This window comes from Apteryx mantelli, chromosome 2 (assembly GCF_036417845.1).
Source record: "Apteryx mantelli isolate bAptMan1 chromosome 2, bAptMan1.hap1, whole genome shotgun sequence".
NCBI lineage: Eukaryota > Metazoa > Chordata > Aves > Apterygiformes > Apterygidae > Apteryx > Apteryx mantelli.
Genome location: NC_089979.1, coordinates 92,783,768 through 92,800,011, shown reverse-complemented (window position 1 = coordinate 92,800,011; position 16,244 = coordinate 92,783,768). Strand labels below are relative to the sequence as shown.

Here is a 16,244-nt window from a genome sequence, read left to right as displayed (position 1 = left end):
TTCAGAAGGATCTGTGAGCTTCCCTTAGATGGCCTGGAATTTTATCTTTTCTTATTTTTGTAGTTCTGGATACAGTCTTTCATAGCACAATGTATTGTATGCACCTTTCATTTCAACTTTCCCTCGTAGCTAATTATGCACGTTCTACCCTCTACTGAAGAGCAAAACATGCATTTGTTTCTTCATTGCAAGTGTTCGAACTCTGTAGAAACCACGGTTGATGTGCTCTGAAACACAGGGGTTTTGATGGGTAGGAGGAGAAGCAGGTGCCTAAGAGGAAAGAACTGGACTTTAATGACTTCTAGCTTGAATTGAATGTGATTGTGCTCAGATACCTGCTCTGAATTAATTTCATGAGTAAGATTTCTTCAACTGTATCAGTAGCACACATTGTGTTTGTGGAAATAGGAATTTTGATGTGCATCCTTCATATAAAGTAACTTGCATATAATTTGGGAAAATTGCTGAGCAGGGTCAAATTTCATGTATGCATTTTATGAAAGTTCCAAAGAACTTTGGAAAAAAAAGTTTTTACATATGTTGATTCCATAGGTGTATGTGTAAGAGATATTAGCAAGTTGTGTGGATCTGTACTGAAGATCTGATGTTCATATTACACATCTCAGGATTTTTTCTTTTGGACTAGCTCTAGTTTGGTCCAATGATCTGAGTATTCATTTTTTGCGGGAGTGTAATACCTAGGCTCCTAGATGGTATCTTCTATTTTAATTTACTCCTAAAAGAATCCAATTCCTGTGCTCCAAGACCACTCTCCTAGGTGAACTAAAGTAGGGTAAGGATGATGAAGTGAGACTAATCTCAGAAGCCAAAGGGAACAAGGGTGCTGTCCTTCAACAGAAAAGTCCAGTGAAGCCATGCCTGCCTTCTAGACTAAAACATCTTTCTTTTCAAAAAGGAGTATAATTACAATGGGGGAGGTGGTTTGGGGAGTGGTGGTTTTTGTTGTTGTTTGCTGGTTTATTCTCGGGACTGAGATATGTGCTAGTATGCGTTCCCTTTCTTGGGCTGCAGTTGGCACGTGACTTTTGGGCCTTCTCTGCTAGTTACCTTGCTGTAGAATGTACTAGCTTTTAATGTCTGAGCCTGTTTTGTTTTCTTTTTAAATATTTTAAAACTTGCTTTATTCTTTCTTTTCTCTTAGACTTTCCAGACTCAGAGAAATTGATTTTATTTATCACAAATATGTGGCCTGACATATTTTGCTTCCAAGGTGTGATTAACAAAGCTATGCAATTAGTTATCAGGCAGCGTGTCAAGGACGAGGTGCTGGCCTGTTTGAGTGCTTATCTCAACTGGGAACAGGTAATTTCTGCTTTCACTGTCAGTGTCAGCTTTTTTTCAGCATTGGTCGCCTTGCTAGCTGAGTCAAATCAAATAACTTGCTACTGATGAAGGGTGTGAAGATGCCCAGTGAATCTCCCATAGAGATTGTACAGTTGCACAACTAATGCTGCTTCAGGCTTTTTCCTGTGGATGTCTGAACCCTATTAGAATACAACACTCTTCTTATACACGTTAAATATAATCTTTCTATTAAACACTTGAAGTAAGCATTGTTTTTAAACTTTGACTGGTGTGTTCTTGATCCAGGGAATAGGGTTGTGTTCTGTTCCTGTATGGAACTGGGATTCTGATATTCCTTGAATATTTTTGCTAAATATGCATTAGGCTTTTCTGTCTTCTCTAGTTCACCATGTAATTGGTAATTGTCTTTCTCAGATTTTTTTTTTTTCCAAGATAAGCCTGTCTTCTTACTCATGATCTTTCTCTCTGGGAGATTGTAAACACCCGTTTACCACAAAAGATGTCAGTGAGCCCAATTTCATAAGCAGTTTGCATGGTCAGTGCGAAACTGTTTTTTGAAATGATGGTAGAGGAAGGATGACCAGTGTTATGGACCTAAGGACTTCTGTGATTTGGGTTTAAGTCTTTGAGCCCAGGACTTCCTGTATGATCTTGGGCAAGCCATTTAATTTCTGTCAGTTTGAGGCAGGCACATGTTTCCTACCTAACAGAGATGTTGCAATGAGAATTGCAGTAAAAATTCAGAGACACTTGATATCAGTTGGAGCAAATCTATGTTGTGCAGATGGAAAGCCAGAGATGCTTTGCTTCTGGATAAGGAGATTGTGTAAGACCTGTATATTTGCTTGAAAGCCAGTGCCCCACTTGTTTTAAAGACCCCATATTAATGCCAGGCTTGCTAAGTGGAAGCACTGTAATTCTGTAAATACTAAGTGAACAAAAACCATCTTGGTTTACAGCTCTTCTGTTCCCTCTAGTGTGTTGCTCCACATTAGCCTTGAGGACTGCAGCTAGGCTTACTGCTGTCAGCATAGACTCTTAAGTGTTGTACCTGCTGGAAAAGCATTAATTTTTTTTAGCTCTAAAACCAGCTCTGAATTTCATATGGTACTAATGGAATTATAACCCTTAAGCCTTTTGATCTAGTGCAGGCTTATGGTGGAGCGAGTTGAGAGGCATGGATTTGTACATGTTTCTTTTTTGATAAATCACTGTTGGGATGTAGCATTAAGCTCTGATGTTCTGTCAGAGTTAGGCAATACTGCAGTCCTTGTTTAGTCAGGAACTTGTGCTCTCCCTTTTACTGGGGTACAGCTTTTAATCTCGGGCTGACAGAGATGCACTAAGTATGTCTCAGTAAATGTTCCTGGAAATGTTAATTCTTTGCGCTCATGCTACCCACTTGCTTTGTGGCTTGGTGTGCTATGAAATGTGAGAGCCACTGCAGCTGAGGACAAGGCCCTCAGGAGTTTCTATTGATGAGAGCTGATGACATGGCTCCTTGTTTTTTTTTTTTTTTTTTTTTTTTTTTTTTTTTTAGGCGGAAATACAGGGTTAAATTTCAGTCAGATCTTAGTTGACAGTGTGTTTATACTGAGATGCATCTGATTTCATGAGAAATTATTCTACTTACAAAAGTGAAATTTATGTAGAATTGGAATTTAATTCTTGGTCAAAGTATGCCGTTTTAGTGACTCATACCATTGCAGAACTTGCTGATTACATGAGCTTATGTACTGAGAAAATAAGCTCAACACCTGCTGTGTTTGCATGGTAAGCATAGACTCTTTTATTAAAACTTCAGATTTTCAAAGGTTGATTGTGCTTAAATTTACTTGCTTTTCCTAGCTGTTTAATTAGTAGAATTATTTTACATGACATTTATTTTATTATTATTTCATTTATTTAAAATGCTTACTTGGGAATTAGCTGCTAGTGAACAATAAACAATAACAAATTTCAGCTTTAGAAATAATTAAAAGAAAAAAAATTCAGAAATTAAGCAGGACTGGTCTCATCTTCTTGCATTGGAAAGTGGCTCTTCTGATCCTATGGCTTCATTGAGACAAACAAAAATGCCAAAATTGTGGAAAGAGAGAGGAGAGGGTGTGTGGTGAGTGGTTCTTGTGTGTGGTGGGGTTTTTTTGTTTGTTTTATTTTGTTTAGCCAAATCCAAAGTTGAATTTATGGTGTCAGATAAGCTGCAATAAGAAAAGCAGTTGCTGTAGCCAGTCAAAATCAAATATTTGTAAAGAAAATATGGTGTGTTTTGTGGTTGGTAATTTTTCATGCATTAAGATAATCATCTGTTAAAATTCCAGAGTTCATCTTTGGATGCTGGCATTATGGTCTCAAGCCTGCTTTTAGAAATGCAGTCATGTCCAAAAGTAGAATTTCAGTCGAGTGAGCAGTATGGAGAAGATCTGAATGAAGATGCTTGGCAGTACATATTTGCTGTTGATCTACTCTGCTCCAACCTGAAGTGGAATTGGACACATGACAATGTCATAAGGTATTGTGGCAAGCAGTTTCTTCAAATGTTAACTTTTCCTGTATTTTTTAATATTTGAGAGACTGTAACTTAGCTTTTAACATAAGAAAACATTGCATAGATGCTTCTTTGTAACCAGATGACACCTAGACTAGCTACAGTTTTTATGTCTGCCTTCTGTTAAGACAGCATGGGTGGTCAATGAGGAACGTAGACCTTTACAGTACTATTCCAATAAACTAACCCCATTAGAACCATCTTAAAGATTTCATTTTTTTAAATGGCTATATGCGAAGAGTTTTGAGTTGCATTATTTGTCAAGAAAGCAAAGTGCTTTGTTGTCTTCCTCTGAACTTAGTTGATGATTTTTCCAGTTACTGAAAAATGAAAGTGGAACTTGTGAAACCCACTACTTCGGTGCTGAAAAATAAAAGTATGGTTACTTTTCACTAGTTTACTATCCTAATTTCAGCCTCCATAAGCCTCTTTATTGAAGTTGTTTTACAACTAACTGAGTCTAGGTATTGTCATAGTTTTAGAATTAATGTTTTACACTTTCTTAGAGCCCTATAATCCAGAGCATAGACTGCTACCATACTTGACTCTGTTTGAAAGACTTCATTTTGATACCTACGTTTATATGAGAGCACCTATTTTGTACATAGGGATTACATTAAACTAGTAGAATCTCCAAAAATAATGTGTTTGTGAAACTGCAATTACCTAGTATGAAATAAATGTGAATAATTGATGATAATCAAGCTTTCTAATGATACAGATATTCCACATTTTTGTGGAATACTTCTAGATTTGATACAAATTGGCTTCAGTGAAAGCTATATCATTTTAACTTAACCTGTTCAGATTTGACTGTCTGTGTGGAGTTGTACTGATGATAAACTTAGCTCTACTAGCATCATTTTAAGGGTTAGAAAAGATCTTGCATCTCAAGTTCTTTTAGATAAAAACAAGTATCAGATCTCATCTGTAACATACAAATTGTTTTCCATTGATATAAGAAGCTTGCCTAACATCTTGACCTGAAACCTGAAAGTAATATGATTTCATAGATGTGTATGAAGTCTGAAGGTTGAGAATGTTGCAGGGAAAGGCATGGAGATGTTTTTTATCAGGAATATTATTTTAAACAGGAATGATTCCTCCAGCAGGTCAGTTTTGATGGTTTGGGTTTAAAAGCTTCTTTACATTACTGAGCTTGTGGATGCTTGGAATGTTAAGTTTTTTCCTGAGAAGGTGAATTAAAATCAGGTGGAATTATGGAAATAGATGATAAATAGAAGAAATATTGCATGAATTTTGCACCACCCCTTTGTGCAGTATCAGATTTTCAAATTCACTTGTCTTCCACAGCAAAGTGCTTTGGCCTTCTATGGATAAGTGGATAAAAAACAGAAAAGTTCCTGAAGTGGTTCAGTCCATTCCTGATACTATGATAGCATCAACACTCAGGCTAATTGGTAAGTAATCTAAATTCTTGGTTGAATTTCTACTTTGTATAAGTATGACCTCTGGAAGTGTCAGGGTGCCTGAGAAGTGAATTGAAATGTTTGTGCTCCTTCCCCCGCCCCTCCTTTCTCCCCCCCCCCCTTTCTTTTTTGGAAGGAGAGGGGATTGTCCCCCCCCCCCCTTCAAAAATTTTTCATGCATGTACTTCAGTTTTGAGAGATGTTACTTTTTTTTCTTTTAGGTCGATTGGGCCAAATAGGTTTGAAGGAAGGATATCTTTCTGCTGTGAGGAATATTAGCTCTGTAATTGGACTGTTTGTACAGCATGCAAAAGAAGAAGGTAATGTCTGTTTAGAGGAAATCTCATGGAAAATCTACAATATGAATTTCTGTCAGTGTAAACAAAACACACCAATTAGAACACATATGCCAAAACAGCCTGCTTTTGCAGTTTTATGTTAGTGCAGAACAGGCTTCAGCTTGAGTCCCTGGCTCTTCCAAGGTTAATGGAGCACTTGCTCCCTGACAAAAATGTAGTAATACAACTCAGATACAGCCAGCCTGGAATTATGCTGCTTCACGTAACAGCATATCGGATGCTTCAGATAACTTAAACGGTGATCTTGACATGAGCAGGAATTGCTAGTTTGTTACCTGAACGGCTCTTGGTGGGGTTGTGTTGCTGCTAGCAAGAGGGTTGTTATTGGTAGAGGGCTGCAAGCCAGTCTAAATTCCTCACTATGGGATGAAGCAAGCCAGTAAGGGCAGCAGAGCCCTAAGGGGATTGTCCCTAAATAAGGGCACATTGCTCAGTTATTCTGGATGTTAAGTACGTGTTCAGCCTCATTTTGCAGTGAAGCATTGGTTGATGCCAGGGAGCTGTCTTGAACCACTTTTGTGGCTTCTCTCCCTTCCAGTTTCTAGTTACTCCAGGTAAGTAGTATATATCTTGAGGTTTCTGTATCAGACTCTTGTGTAAACCTGACTGTTTTCATAAAGGTTAGCCACCTTAAATCAGAGTAAAATCACTAGATGCTCAAGTCCTTTGGACCTCTTCAAATACTGAAAACCTACTAAATTCAGAAAACTGGAGAGTGCTAGCATAAAATGAGATGTTATGGAATTGAAGTGTGTGCAGACTTTTACCTGCTATTATCTGGTTTTAGGCATCCTGATTCTTAATGTGTGTGGGTTTTTGTTTTTTTTTTAATTTTATTCTAATCCCTGAAATGGGGGGGGGGTCTTTTTCTTTTTCTTTTTTTTGATTCGGGTATCCCCAAAATGTTACTGTGTGTTAAAGTTTCCATAAGCTGATTTGTGTTAACTCTTTGCAGATGTGCCCTGGGGTGTGCAGCTGGCAGCCATATATTCACTGTGTGACTTGGGTTCAAGCAATCCAGTAGGTATTGTTGAGGCCATCCATGCTTGGAAAACAGCAACTCTAAACAGCATCCCTTTTGCTGTCACAAGTGGCATAGCTGAAATCACTTCAGTGTGTAAAATGGACTTAAGCTAAAACCTAGGGAAATAGGCTGTTCTAAAGGAAGAAGTGCCTTATTTTACTAAGCAGTAGTTGGTTCCAGTTAAAAACAATACCAAGAAGATAACCAGGAGAAAAATGGGGTGTAAAACAAAAAACCCACAGCACTTTGGGTTTGGTTTTGTTTTGTTTTACTGAATGTCTGATCACACAAGGCAAGCTCAATTATTTTTATTTCCCCTTTGTGTTTAAGGGGAGAGGGATTTTAAAAAAGCAAAATGGCTTGCTTTTCCCTGATAACTCATCAGTGATCTGAAAGCCAGTATCTGAAACCTTTTTCTCTCCTGAGAGATTTATGGTTTGATGTCAATAGTTTCTGTTGTTTGTCTTCCCTCAATCTAGAGCGCTGGCTTTTTGCCACAATAGAAGATTGAGCCTGGCTGGAAACCTGCTCTATTATTTTGTACTTTATTTATAAAGTAATTGTTCAGATAGCATGACTTTGCCCAGGTTCTGCTCTGTTTTAAATTAAATTGATGAGACTACTCACGTAAAATACTTGTTTAAAGCAAGTAGGAATTGGCTTTTTATGTAACAATCATGTATAGAGTAACAGAGGTATTAAATCTCTGAATTTGTATATATGGTATATTCTGATAATGTGTTTCACATTTGATATTGTTCCACTTGAGGAATCTTGTGCATGTACATAGAAAGTTGGTTCAAAAAAGTTCAAATTTCTAATGATAGCTTCACTATACTCAACATTTTTGTACCTTTCATAATAAAAGAAACAAGCACATCTGTGTCCTTGTTGGTCTCTTAAATAATACACTTTGAACATCAGTTGTAGATGACTGAGAATGGACAGTTGTTTCTAGCTTAAGTGCATGCTGTTTTGGGGGCAGGAGGAAATGACCTGAGGTCTGCCCATAACATTGCAGTTTTGGCTACTGGAAAGAGCCTGTATTGCAGCTCTTCAGAATTTTCTGCTGGTATGGGGAGGGGTGGGGTTAGGTTAGTGCTGGTTTTTTGTTTGTTTGTTTTTAACTATAATCATATGAAGGCGTGAGCAGTGCTAACACAGGTTCCCATTGTAATGGGACCTGGACTGAGCCAGAGCTTTGAGATGTATCAGTCCTTCCCCCACCCCTTTTGGGGAGAGTCTTTTAGTCTCCTGAAAAAAGCTGTGAATTGGATAATGAAGTATTTAACTCAAAGTAAATCAGACAACATACAGTTTACACTCAATTTTTTCTCCTGCCCATGGTGTCCTTGCAGGCAGGCCCATGCTTTCAGGCTTGTCTTCAGTTAGTTCAGTACCTTTGATTTGCAGCAAGCTCTTTACAATCTCTTTTGATCCTTGTAAAGTGTTTTTGGGGCACCTGAGTTGTCTACTTTTTGCTCCTCTGAACAGTTTCTGAGTTGTTCTGCATGAACAGCAGGGGCTCAGTCCATGTGATGCATTTTTGTGATCCCTGGGAGGTTCTGTCCTGGAGCTTGCAGAGTTGCTCATTAAAGAAAGAACAGTCTTCCACTCATTGCAGAGTTTTAGTGGACTAGGTACTGCTGTGCCCAGGGGCACCTAGTGTCATATTTCAAATTTGGATACAGGCTTTAGCTTATTCTGCTGTACAAATTTGTTTTAAATCTACTTCAGATGAATGCCTAAAACCTAATAACTACTTATGGTGTGAGCAGAATCTTACAGGAGCTTCTTTTGTATCTTAATGCCTTCTATTCTAGACTCTTGACAGGAAGGAAAATCAATCACTTAGGCAGTAAAAATCAATCTGCTAATATTTCTGAACGTTCATGAGAAATATGAAATCTTGGCAACTTTCTTTAGCTTAATTTCTCCAAAATAAAGGATTGGAATGCCCTCTATTGACAGTTTAAAACTTATAGCAAGATCAAGTATTTTATAAATGATGAAATGGTTACTGATCAGCTTGGTTTACTCTAGTGCTTTCTTTTGCTTATCTATAGAAGTAAGTTCTTAATTCATGCATCCGTTCTGCTCTGTCATCAGAGTCAGTCAACTTGTTGTCCACCAGGACCCCCAGGTCCTTTTCTGCAAAGTTGCTCTTGAGGTGGTTGGCCCCCAGCATGTACGGGTAGATGGGTTTATTCCTCCTCAGGTGTAGGACTCTGCATTTTCCTTTTGTTGAACTTCATGAGGTTCCTCTCTGCCCATTTCTCCAGCCTGCCAAGGTTCCTCTGAATGCAGCACACATGGTGCTGAGGCACAGCCCTCTGGTGTATCAGCCACTCCTCCCAGTTTTATGTCATCAGCAGACTTGCTGAGGTTGCATTAAGTCTCATCATCTGGGTCACTGATGATGATGTTAAACAGTATTGGCCCCAGTATCGACCTCTAGAGGACACCACCAGTGACTGGTCTCCAGCTGGATGCTGTGCCACTGATCACAACCTTCTGAGCTGGGCAGTTCAGACAGTTTTCAGTCCATCATACTGACCACTTACCTAGCCCATACCTCCTCAGCCTGTCAATGATAATGTTGGGGGAGACAGTGTTGAAAGCCTTACTAAAGTCAAGGTAGACAACATTCACTGCTCTCCCCTCATCCACCAAGCCAGTCATCTCATCATAGAAGGCTATCAGATTGGTTAAGCACTATTTTGTCTTTGTGAATCTCTGCTGACTACTCCCAGTCACCTTCCTGTCCTTCACATGTTTGGAAATGGTTTCCAGGCTTAGTTGCTCCATCATCTTTCCAGCAAGCAAGGTGAGCCTGACCAGCCTGTAGTTCCCCAGATCCTCCTTGCTGTTCTTGAAGATAGGAGTGACGTTGGCTCTCTTCCAGTCCTCTTGAACCTCTCCCAACCACCATGACCTTTCAAAGATAATAGTGACTTTGCAATGACATCGGCCAGCTCCCTCAGCACTCAGGGCTGTATCCCATCAGGGCCCATGAACTGCAAATGTCCAGTTTGTTTAAGTGTTCCGTAACCTGATCCTCCTTCACCAAGGGAAAGTCTTCCTTGCTCCAGACTTCCCCTCTAGTATTGGGGTCTTCGGATTCCTGAAGCCCAGTCTTACCAGTAAAGACCAAGGTGAAGAAGGCCTTCAGTGGTGCCCAGCAACAGGACACAAGGCAACGGGCACAAACTGAAACACAGGCAGTTTCATCTGAACATGAGAAAAAACTTCTTCACTGTGAGGGTGACAGAGCACTGGAACAGGTTGCCCAGAGAGGTTGTGGAGTCTCCTTCTCTGGAGATATTCCAAACCCGCCTGGACACAATCCTGTGCAACGTGCTCTAGGTGAACCTGCTTGAGCAGGGGAGTTGGACTAGATGATCTCCAGAGGTCCCTTCTAACTTCAACCATTCTGTGATTCTGTTATTCAATGTCTTGGCCTTTTTTATATCCTCCGTCACTAGGGCCCCTGCCTCATTTAGCAGTGGGCCCACATTTTCCCTAGTCTTTGTTTTGCTGCTTATGTACTTAGAGAAGACTTTCTTGTTGCCTCTCACATCCCTTGCCACTTTCAGCTCTAGGTGGGCTTTAGCTCTCTTAAACCCATTCCTGCCTACTTTGTCAGTGTCCCTATATTCCTCCTGGTTCACCTGTCCCTACTTCCACCTCTGTATGTCTCCTTTCTATGGTTGAGTTTAGTCAGGAGCTCCTTTTTCATCCATGCTGGCCTCCTGCTGTGTTAATTTGATTTCCTGTCTGTTGAGATGTACAGTTCTTGAGCTTGGAGGAGGTGATCCTTGAATATCAGACACCTCTTCCCTCCAGGGCTGTATCCCATGGTATTCTTCCAAGCAGGTCCCTGAACAGGCCAAAGTCTGCTCTCCTGAAGTCCAGCATTGTGATCCTGCTTTTTGCTTTTTCCCCTCCTTGCATGATCCTGAATTCTGCCATCTCATGGTCACTGCAGCCAAGACTGCCCCCAGCTTTCACATCTCTGACAGGTTCTTCCTTGTTTGCAAGTATGAGGTCCAGCAGAGCACCTCTCCTCATCAGCTTCTTAATCACCTGTCTCAGGAAGTTGTCATCAATGTACTCCAGGAACCTCCTGGGCTGCTCGTGCCCTGCTGTATTGTCCCTCCAGGAGATATCAGGGTGGTTAAAGTCCCCCATGAGAACCAGGGCCTGCAAACATGAAGCTTCTTCCAATTGTCTGAAGAAGGCCTTGTCTACTCCTTCTTCCTGATCAGCTGCTCATCAGCTACAAGAGGAGTGAACCTATTCTGAAGTTGCAAGTTTTCCAGTGGGGCAGGAGCCCTCTTCCTTGTGCTGGAAGTCACCAGCTTCCAGCCTTCACCATCATGGGAATTGCCACTTTCTGATCTGATAGGCACTGACTCTGCCTGCCCCTTCATTGTCGCTCAAAGCTCGGGCTCCTGAAGCTGCAGAGTCTCAGAGAGGATCTGGTTAATCTTACCATCCTCTCTGATGCTGCACAGTCTGCTGACCTGCTCCAGCAGCTCCGTGACTTGTCAGCTCAGCTCCTTGACCACTGCACACCTGCATGCAGAAAGACCATCACTCAAGCCTCATTGAGAGGCCCCAGGCACTCCCTGCAGCCTGAGACTTGCTGACCTGTGTCCACCTTCTGAAGCTTCATCTGGGTTGAAGCTGCTGATGTTGTAGGGACAGTTACTCTAATAGCTGTTGGGGATTGTACCCTGTGCTGTGTCACTGCCATAGTTGAGGATGTGTGGGCTGGTCTGAGCAGTGCTACCAGGCCCTTTGCATCCTTCTGTGCAAAGTGCTGCACAAACTGCTGTCTCTTTTGGCTACACTCTGGGAGCTGTGCTGTAGGCCTGGATCTTATGTAGGCCTCTCCCTAACACTGGCTAAAAGGGTGCTTGGCCCTCCCTAATCAGGAGGCAGCTGGAATAAAGTCCCAAACACTATCCAATCGGGGCAACCAACAGAGCGCATTAGCAGCTGCTTCGGAGAGCTTATGGCCTCCTGTGGTTGGCCTTATCTGTCTCTCTTTACCTGTTAGCAGCATGCACTCTCTAGTTTCTCAGGGATTCCCAGAAGTCCCCAGTGATCTCCAACAAAATCCCTGGAAGATCTGAGCAGAGCCTAGAACTGCTGCAGAAATTGCTACATAATGGGAGCGACAGCACTGCCTCCTGTCCTGGGGCCCTAGACCTTCCTGCCCGTTAGCCCAATTAGCCAGGCAAGCAAGTGGGAGATGCAAAGGGACAGCTAGAGAGGACAAAGTGAAACAGAGGAGGAAGGAGCACCTGTGAAGACAGTTAGAGGAAGGTGCTTGAAGTGGGAAGATCTCTCCATGTGGCTGTACAAACAAATCACAGCAGGATTACTGTCCTCTTTGTAGGACCTGCCCATGCATACTCTTAACCTCTTGCTTGTATGTCAAAGATTCCAGAGTTCCCAAATCTCAACCTTGCAAATCCATATTTAAGTTCTATAACTTGTTTTGTCTTAAGTGCTTCTGAACTGAAGAGCTGTTACAACCAAGGGTTGACTTCTGAAATTATATGCCATCTGTAAGAGTTATCACAGGATTACAAAGTCTTGGACAGGGAAAAGATTTATGCTTTTTATTCCTTCTCTATGGTCAGATATTTTGCATGTATTTGACCCTATTTTTCTCAGTCACAGAGATTCTAAATGATAAGTTGCTCATCTCATAGAAAAACCTCTGAGAATTCTGTACAGCATACCCTGCTATCCATCCTTTCTCTATCTATATTTTGAAGCTCTGCCACTGATTGTTTAATACCTTGCTTTGTACCTGTTGTCAGTTACCATGTTTTTCTATCCTTCGCCCTTGACTGACTTGCTTGACTTGATTCATCTGAGGGAGATGATGGCAATGATGAAAATGTGACCATTTAGGAAGAGGCAGCAAGAACTCACACACTGAATGATGGGCATCAGGTTTTTGTCTCACAAGATTAAACAGCTGAGATCTTTCTGGAGTAGTGCTCTCTTTTCAAAATTCAGCCTCTGAAATTTGGCCTCTCTTCCAGTTGACAAATCTGATGATCGTGCTCCTACCTCTCCATCCTCCATACCATATATACTGTCCCTGTGTATTTAAATCGCACAGAGACTTCAGGACTACACACATAGCCTCCTGCCATTACATTAGTTCTTATGGTAAAGCTTGCTTTGCTATCCATCAGATCACCAGCTGTTGCACTGTTAGGAATGCATCCTTCATGGATGGGCAAAGCTGTACTACATGACCTGAAACTGGAGACTCGTTTGATTCTTTTTTTTTTTTTGAGTGACATTGGTGAAATGCTTACATAACATGGTGCATTCAGAGCTAATTCCCTAAACTTTCCTACTGCTTTTTACTGTAGAGCTTTGTTGTCTCACTGGTTGTGCATATTTCAAGCAAGAAGCAAATTTACAGTATTTGTTTCCCAAGGCAATATTTATTTAAAATTTCTTTGAGTTCTTGGGTTAGAAGATAAGCATAAGGGGAGGAATAAAGAAGGGTATTTATTGAACATTAAGAGATGTTGCCTTCTTCTCAAAATGCTGAGTTGTAAGCATATGTTTACGTCCTAGAGCAAAACATTGGGGAAATCTTGGAAAACCAAGTCAGCTTTTCATAAGCAAAGTAGGTTAAATTTGAAATGACTTTCAAGGTCATTGAAGTTGAATTTTAATGCAACTTTTTCAAAAGGTTATGCAGGCTTTGAAAATTCAATTTTCTGCTCCAACAAATGTTAAGCAATTATGGCCCAACCACATTCAACGTTGTAATTGTTTGGTCCCCTCTATTTAATTTTCAGATCAGAATATAACTTCTTTAGGAATATAATTCCATGTTATAAATATTTTATATGATTCTTAAGTAGAATTAAGTAGCTATAAACTGTTTTCAGTGAAGAAGACTGATTTTTTTTCCACTGTTATTTAGGAAGTAAAGGAAATGGAGAGATTTATTCAAATAAAGAAGGCTGGATTATATTGCACATGTAGGAGGAGGCAGAGTAGGATTATAGAGGAGGTTCTATGGAGGATCCAAGGAATTAGGTCTAGAAGCTACCTTTAACACCTACAGAACAATAGCATTTAAAATTGGAATTCCTGAAAATAAATCTTCCACTAGGAAATCCATTGGCTAAATATATGCATCACTAGCTGAGTAACAGGAGAAATGCTGAGTGCTTTTATTACTAGCAGCAACTCTAGATCTGCTGACAGCAGGCAGATTTACTGATTTATGTGTTGCAACTGAATATATATGAATATACATTATATATATATATATATATATAATATACATCAGGGAATTAGAGATCATTGTGATAGGAGTGGTTAGAAGATGAATGAATCAGGCCTGTTTTAAACTTTAAAACAAGATTTTACTACATTCATTAACACACTTCAGGCTAATGGTTAGTTCTTACAGCTTATTAACATTATCAGTACATACATAAAAACTGTGTTTTACTATCATATGCAAAATTAATATGAGTATACAATACTACAGAACTGATACTATATATATAGTTCTGATGGCTGTGGTCCTTGATGGCTCTTAATCACCAAGGTCAAGGTGATCAGGCTTTGAAAGTTGTTTGACAGGAAAGTCAGAATGGAAGTAAACTTGCCTTCTTTTTTTCCAGTTTTTCTTGGTCACTGTTGATATACTATGCTTCTTGCCCCATCCCTGGTGCCCCCAAAGGGGGATCTCAGCTGTTCCTGATGCTGTTCATCTCACTTTCGGCTTTGCCAGTCATTCTGCCTGTTTGCAGTCTCTTGTGCTTAGCTTTTTCCTTGTTCTTTATCTTGCAACTTCTATCACTTAGATGCCTCTTACACAGAACTACAAAAGTCTTAGTTTGCCCCTTTTGTGTCATATTGCTCATACACTTATGTAAAATGCTTATACATTGTGCATGGCTATGCTGTCACAGTGTTACAAAATACTTACATACTGTTGTTGGTTACACTGTTTTGGTATGTGGGCCATCCATCTCCCAGGGCCATCATAAGAGGATGATCAACCCATGGAAGTTCATCTCCATGAACAGGAAGGAGCAGTGTGGGGTGGATAGGTGGGGGAACCTCAATAGTCCAGTCATAGAAGGGGAGACCCTGAGCTGGCTCCTCCCAGGGCTGTCACAGGACAGCCATTGCAGCCCCTTATCCAGGTGTGAAACCCTCCTGATGAGGCAACTGGAGAGGCTCTCTGGATCACCTTACAGATGGATGGAAGGTTACTGCCCATGGGGGTATGTCCACATATAGGGTGCAGGGGAACATCATAGGATGCAGGGGATGAAGATTTAGGGATTGCACAAAACTTATGGGATGTCCGGGGGAAGAAAAAATGGCAGGGGGGGAAGGATCAAGGTGGCTTGGGGAGGAACAAATGTGGAAAAATAGAGGGATAAGTGGATAAAAGGTGCTGGTTGCATGTAAACAGGTTGTTGGCCAGTATGCTTGTCTGGCCATGCCCTGTGCCTGAGCAGTGCAGGCTGTCCTGTCTTCTTATTAATCTCCATTTCTAACTCTTTTGCTGGGTGAGGGGGGATTTCTATTTTGTGTACAGGTGTGTGTGGGGGGACCTAAGTGCAAGCAGCTGGAATCAGACCAAGAGTCCCAGGGGCCCATGTGTCTGTGGTGCCAGCAACTGGAGTGAGGGAGGGTGCACATATCAGTCTGTGGTCGCTACTGAATATGAAGCCATTCTAGCTGGTGAGTAGGTCAAGTGATTGGGAACCACATATGTGTATGTCTCTGAGGATGAAGCACCTGGAGATTTTGCCTGCCAGAGGGACCAGAGGGTCCAGGTCAACTGCCAGAGAGACAGAGGTCCAGGGGCTGACTGAGAGACCCACTTGCATGCATGTGTGTGTGTGTGTGTGTGTGTGCGTGTGTCTGTGCGGGAGGCAATACTGGCAGGGAGTGAGGATACAGGTCCAGCTACTGGATGGACTGTGTGTCTAAGCCAAGTTACTGGAGGGATCCACAGTGTGTGTATATGCGTGTGTGTTTGTGTGTGTTGGTGTCTATAAGGGGGTCTGTACCAGCAGCTGGAGTGGGGCTGCAGGCCTCAGTGGCTCAAATGCCCAGGTGCCAACATGTCATGGTAGTGAGATTGGGGGGTCCAGCAACCAGTTATTGGTTAAACTGAGTGTACAAGCCCAGCTACTGGAGGGATCCACGTTGTATATATGTATATATTCCACACAAACAGACCTTCATCCTGATCAGCCAGAGAGGAGAACTGAATGAGGCTGCTGGTGCTGTTTGTGTTTGTGTGAGTGCTGAGTGTTTCTGCCTGTCTTGTTTTGTGTGACTGGACAAGAGTATGTGTCTATATGTGTATTGTATATGTGTGTTTTTTTTCTGTGCCTACTGGAAATAAAAGCCATCGTTTTTGTAATTTTGATTTCTCAGACCAATCACAACATAGTCTTATGCCGTTGCTAATATTGCTTCTATTCCTTAATGCAGACATTGTTGTATGAGGATTTAGGGCTTTTTCTCAAGTC

At 41.2% G+C, this 16,244-nt stretch overlaps 1 protein-coding gene across 3 annotated transcripts in view; it reads left to right on the top strand.

The window, feature by feature from the left end:
• Positions 1–7,566, top strand: part of ICE1 (interactor of little elongation complex ELL subunit 1) — a 35,798-nt gene extending 28,232 nt beyond the window's left edge. For all 3 annotated transcript variants that reach the window (XM_067291043.1, XM_067291041.1, XM_067291042.1), the window contains 5 exons: positions 1,163–1,323; positions 3,648–3,838; positions 5,189–5,295; positions 5,526–5,624; positions 6,619–7,566. In XM_067291043.1, the coding sequence (XP_067147144.1) occupies positions 1,163–1,323; positions 3,648–3,838; positions 5,189–5,295; positions 5,526–5,624; positions 6,619–6,800 (740 nt within the window). In that variant the 3' untranslated portion in view covers positions 6,801–7,566. The remainder of the gene's footprint in view (positions 1–1,162; positions 1,324–3,647; positions 3,839–5,188; positions 5,296–5,525; positions 5,625–6,618) is intronic.
• Positions 7,567–16,244: the final 8,678 nt, after the last annotated feature.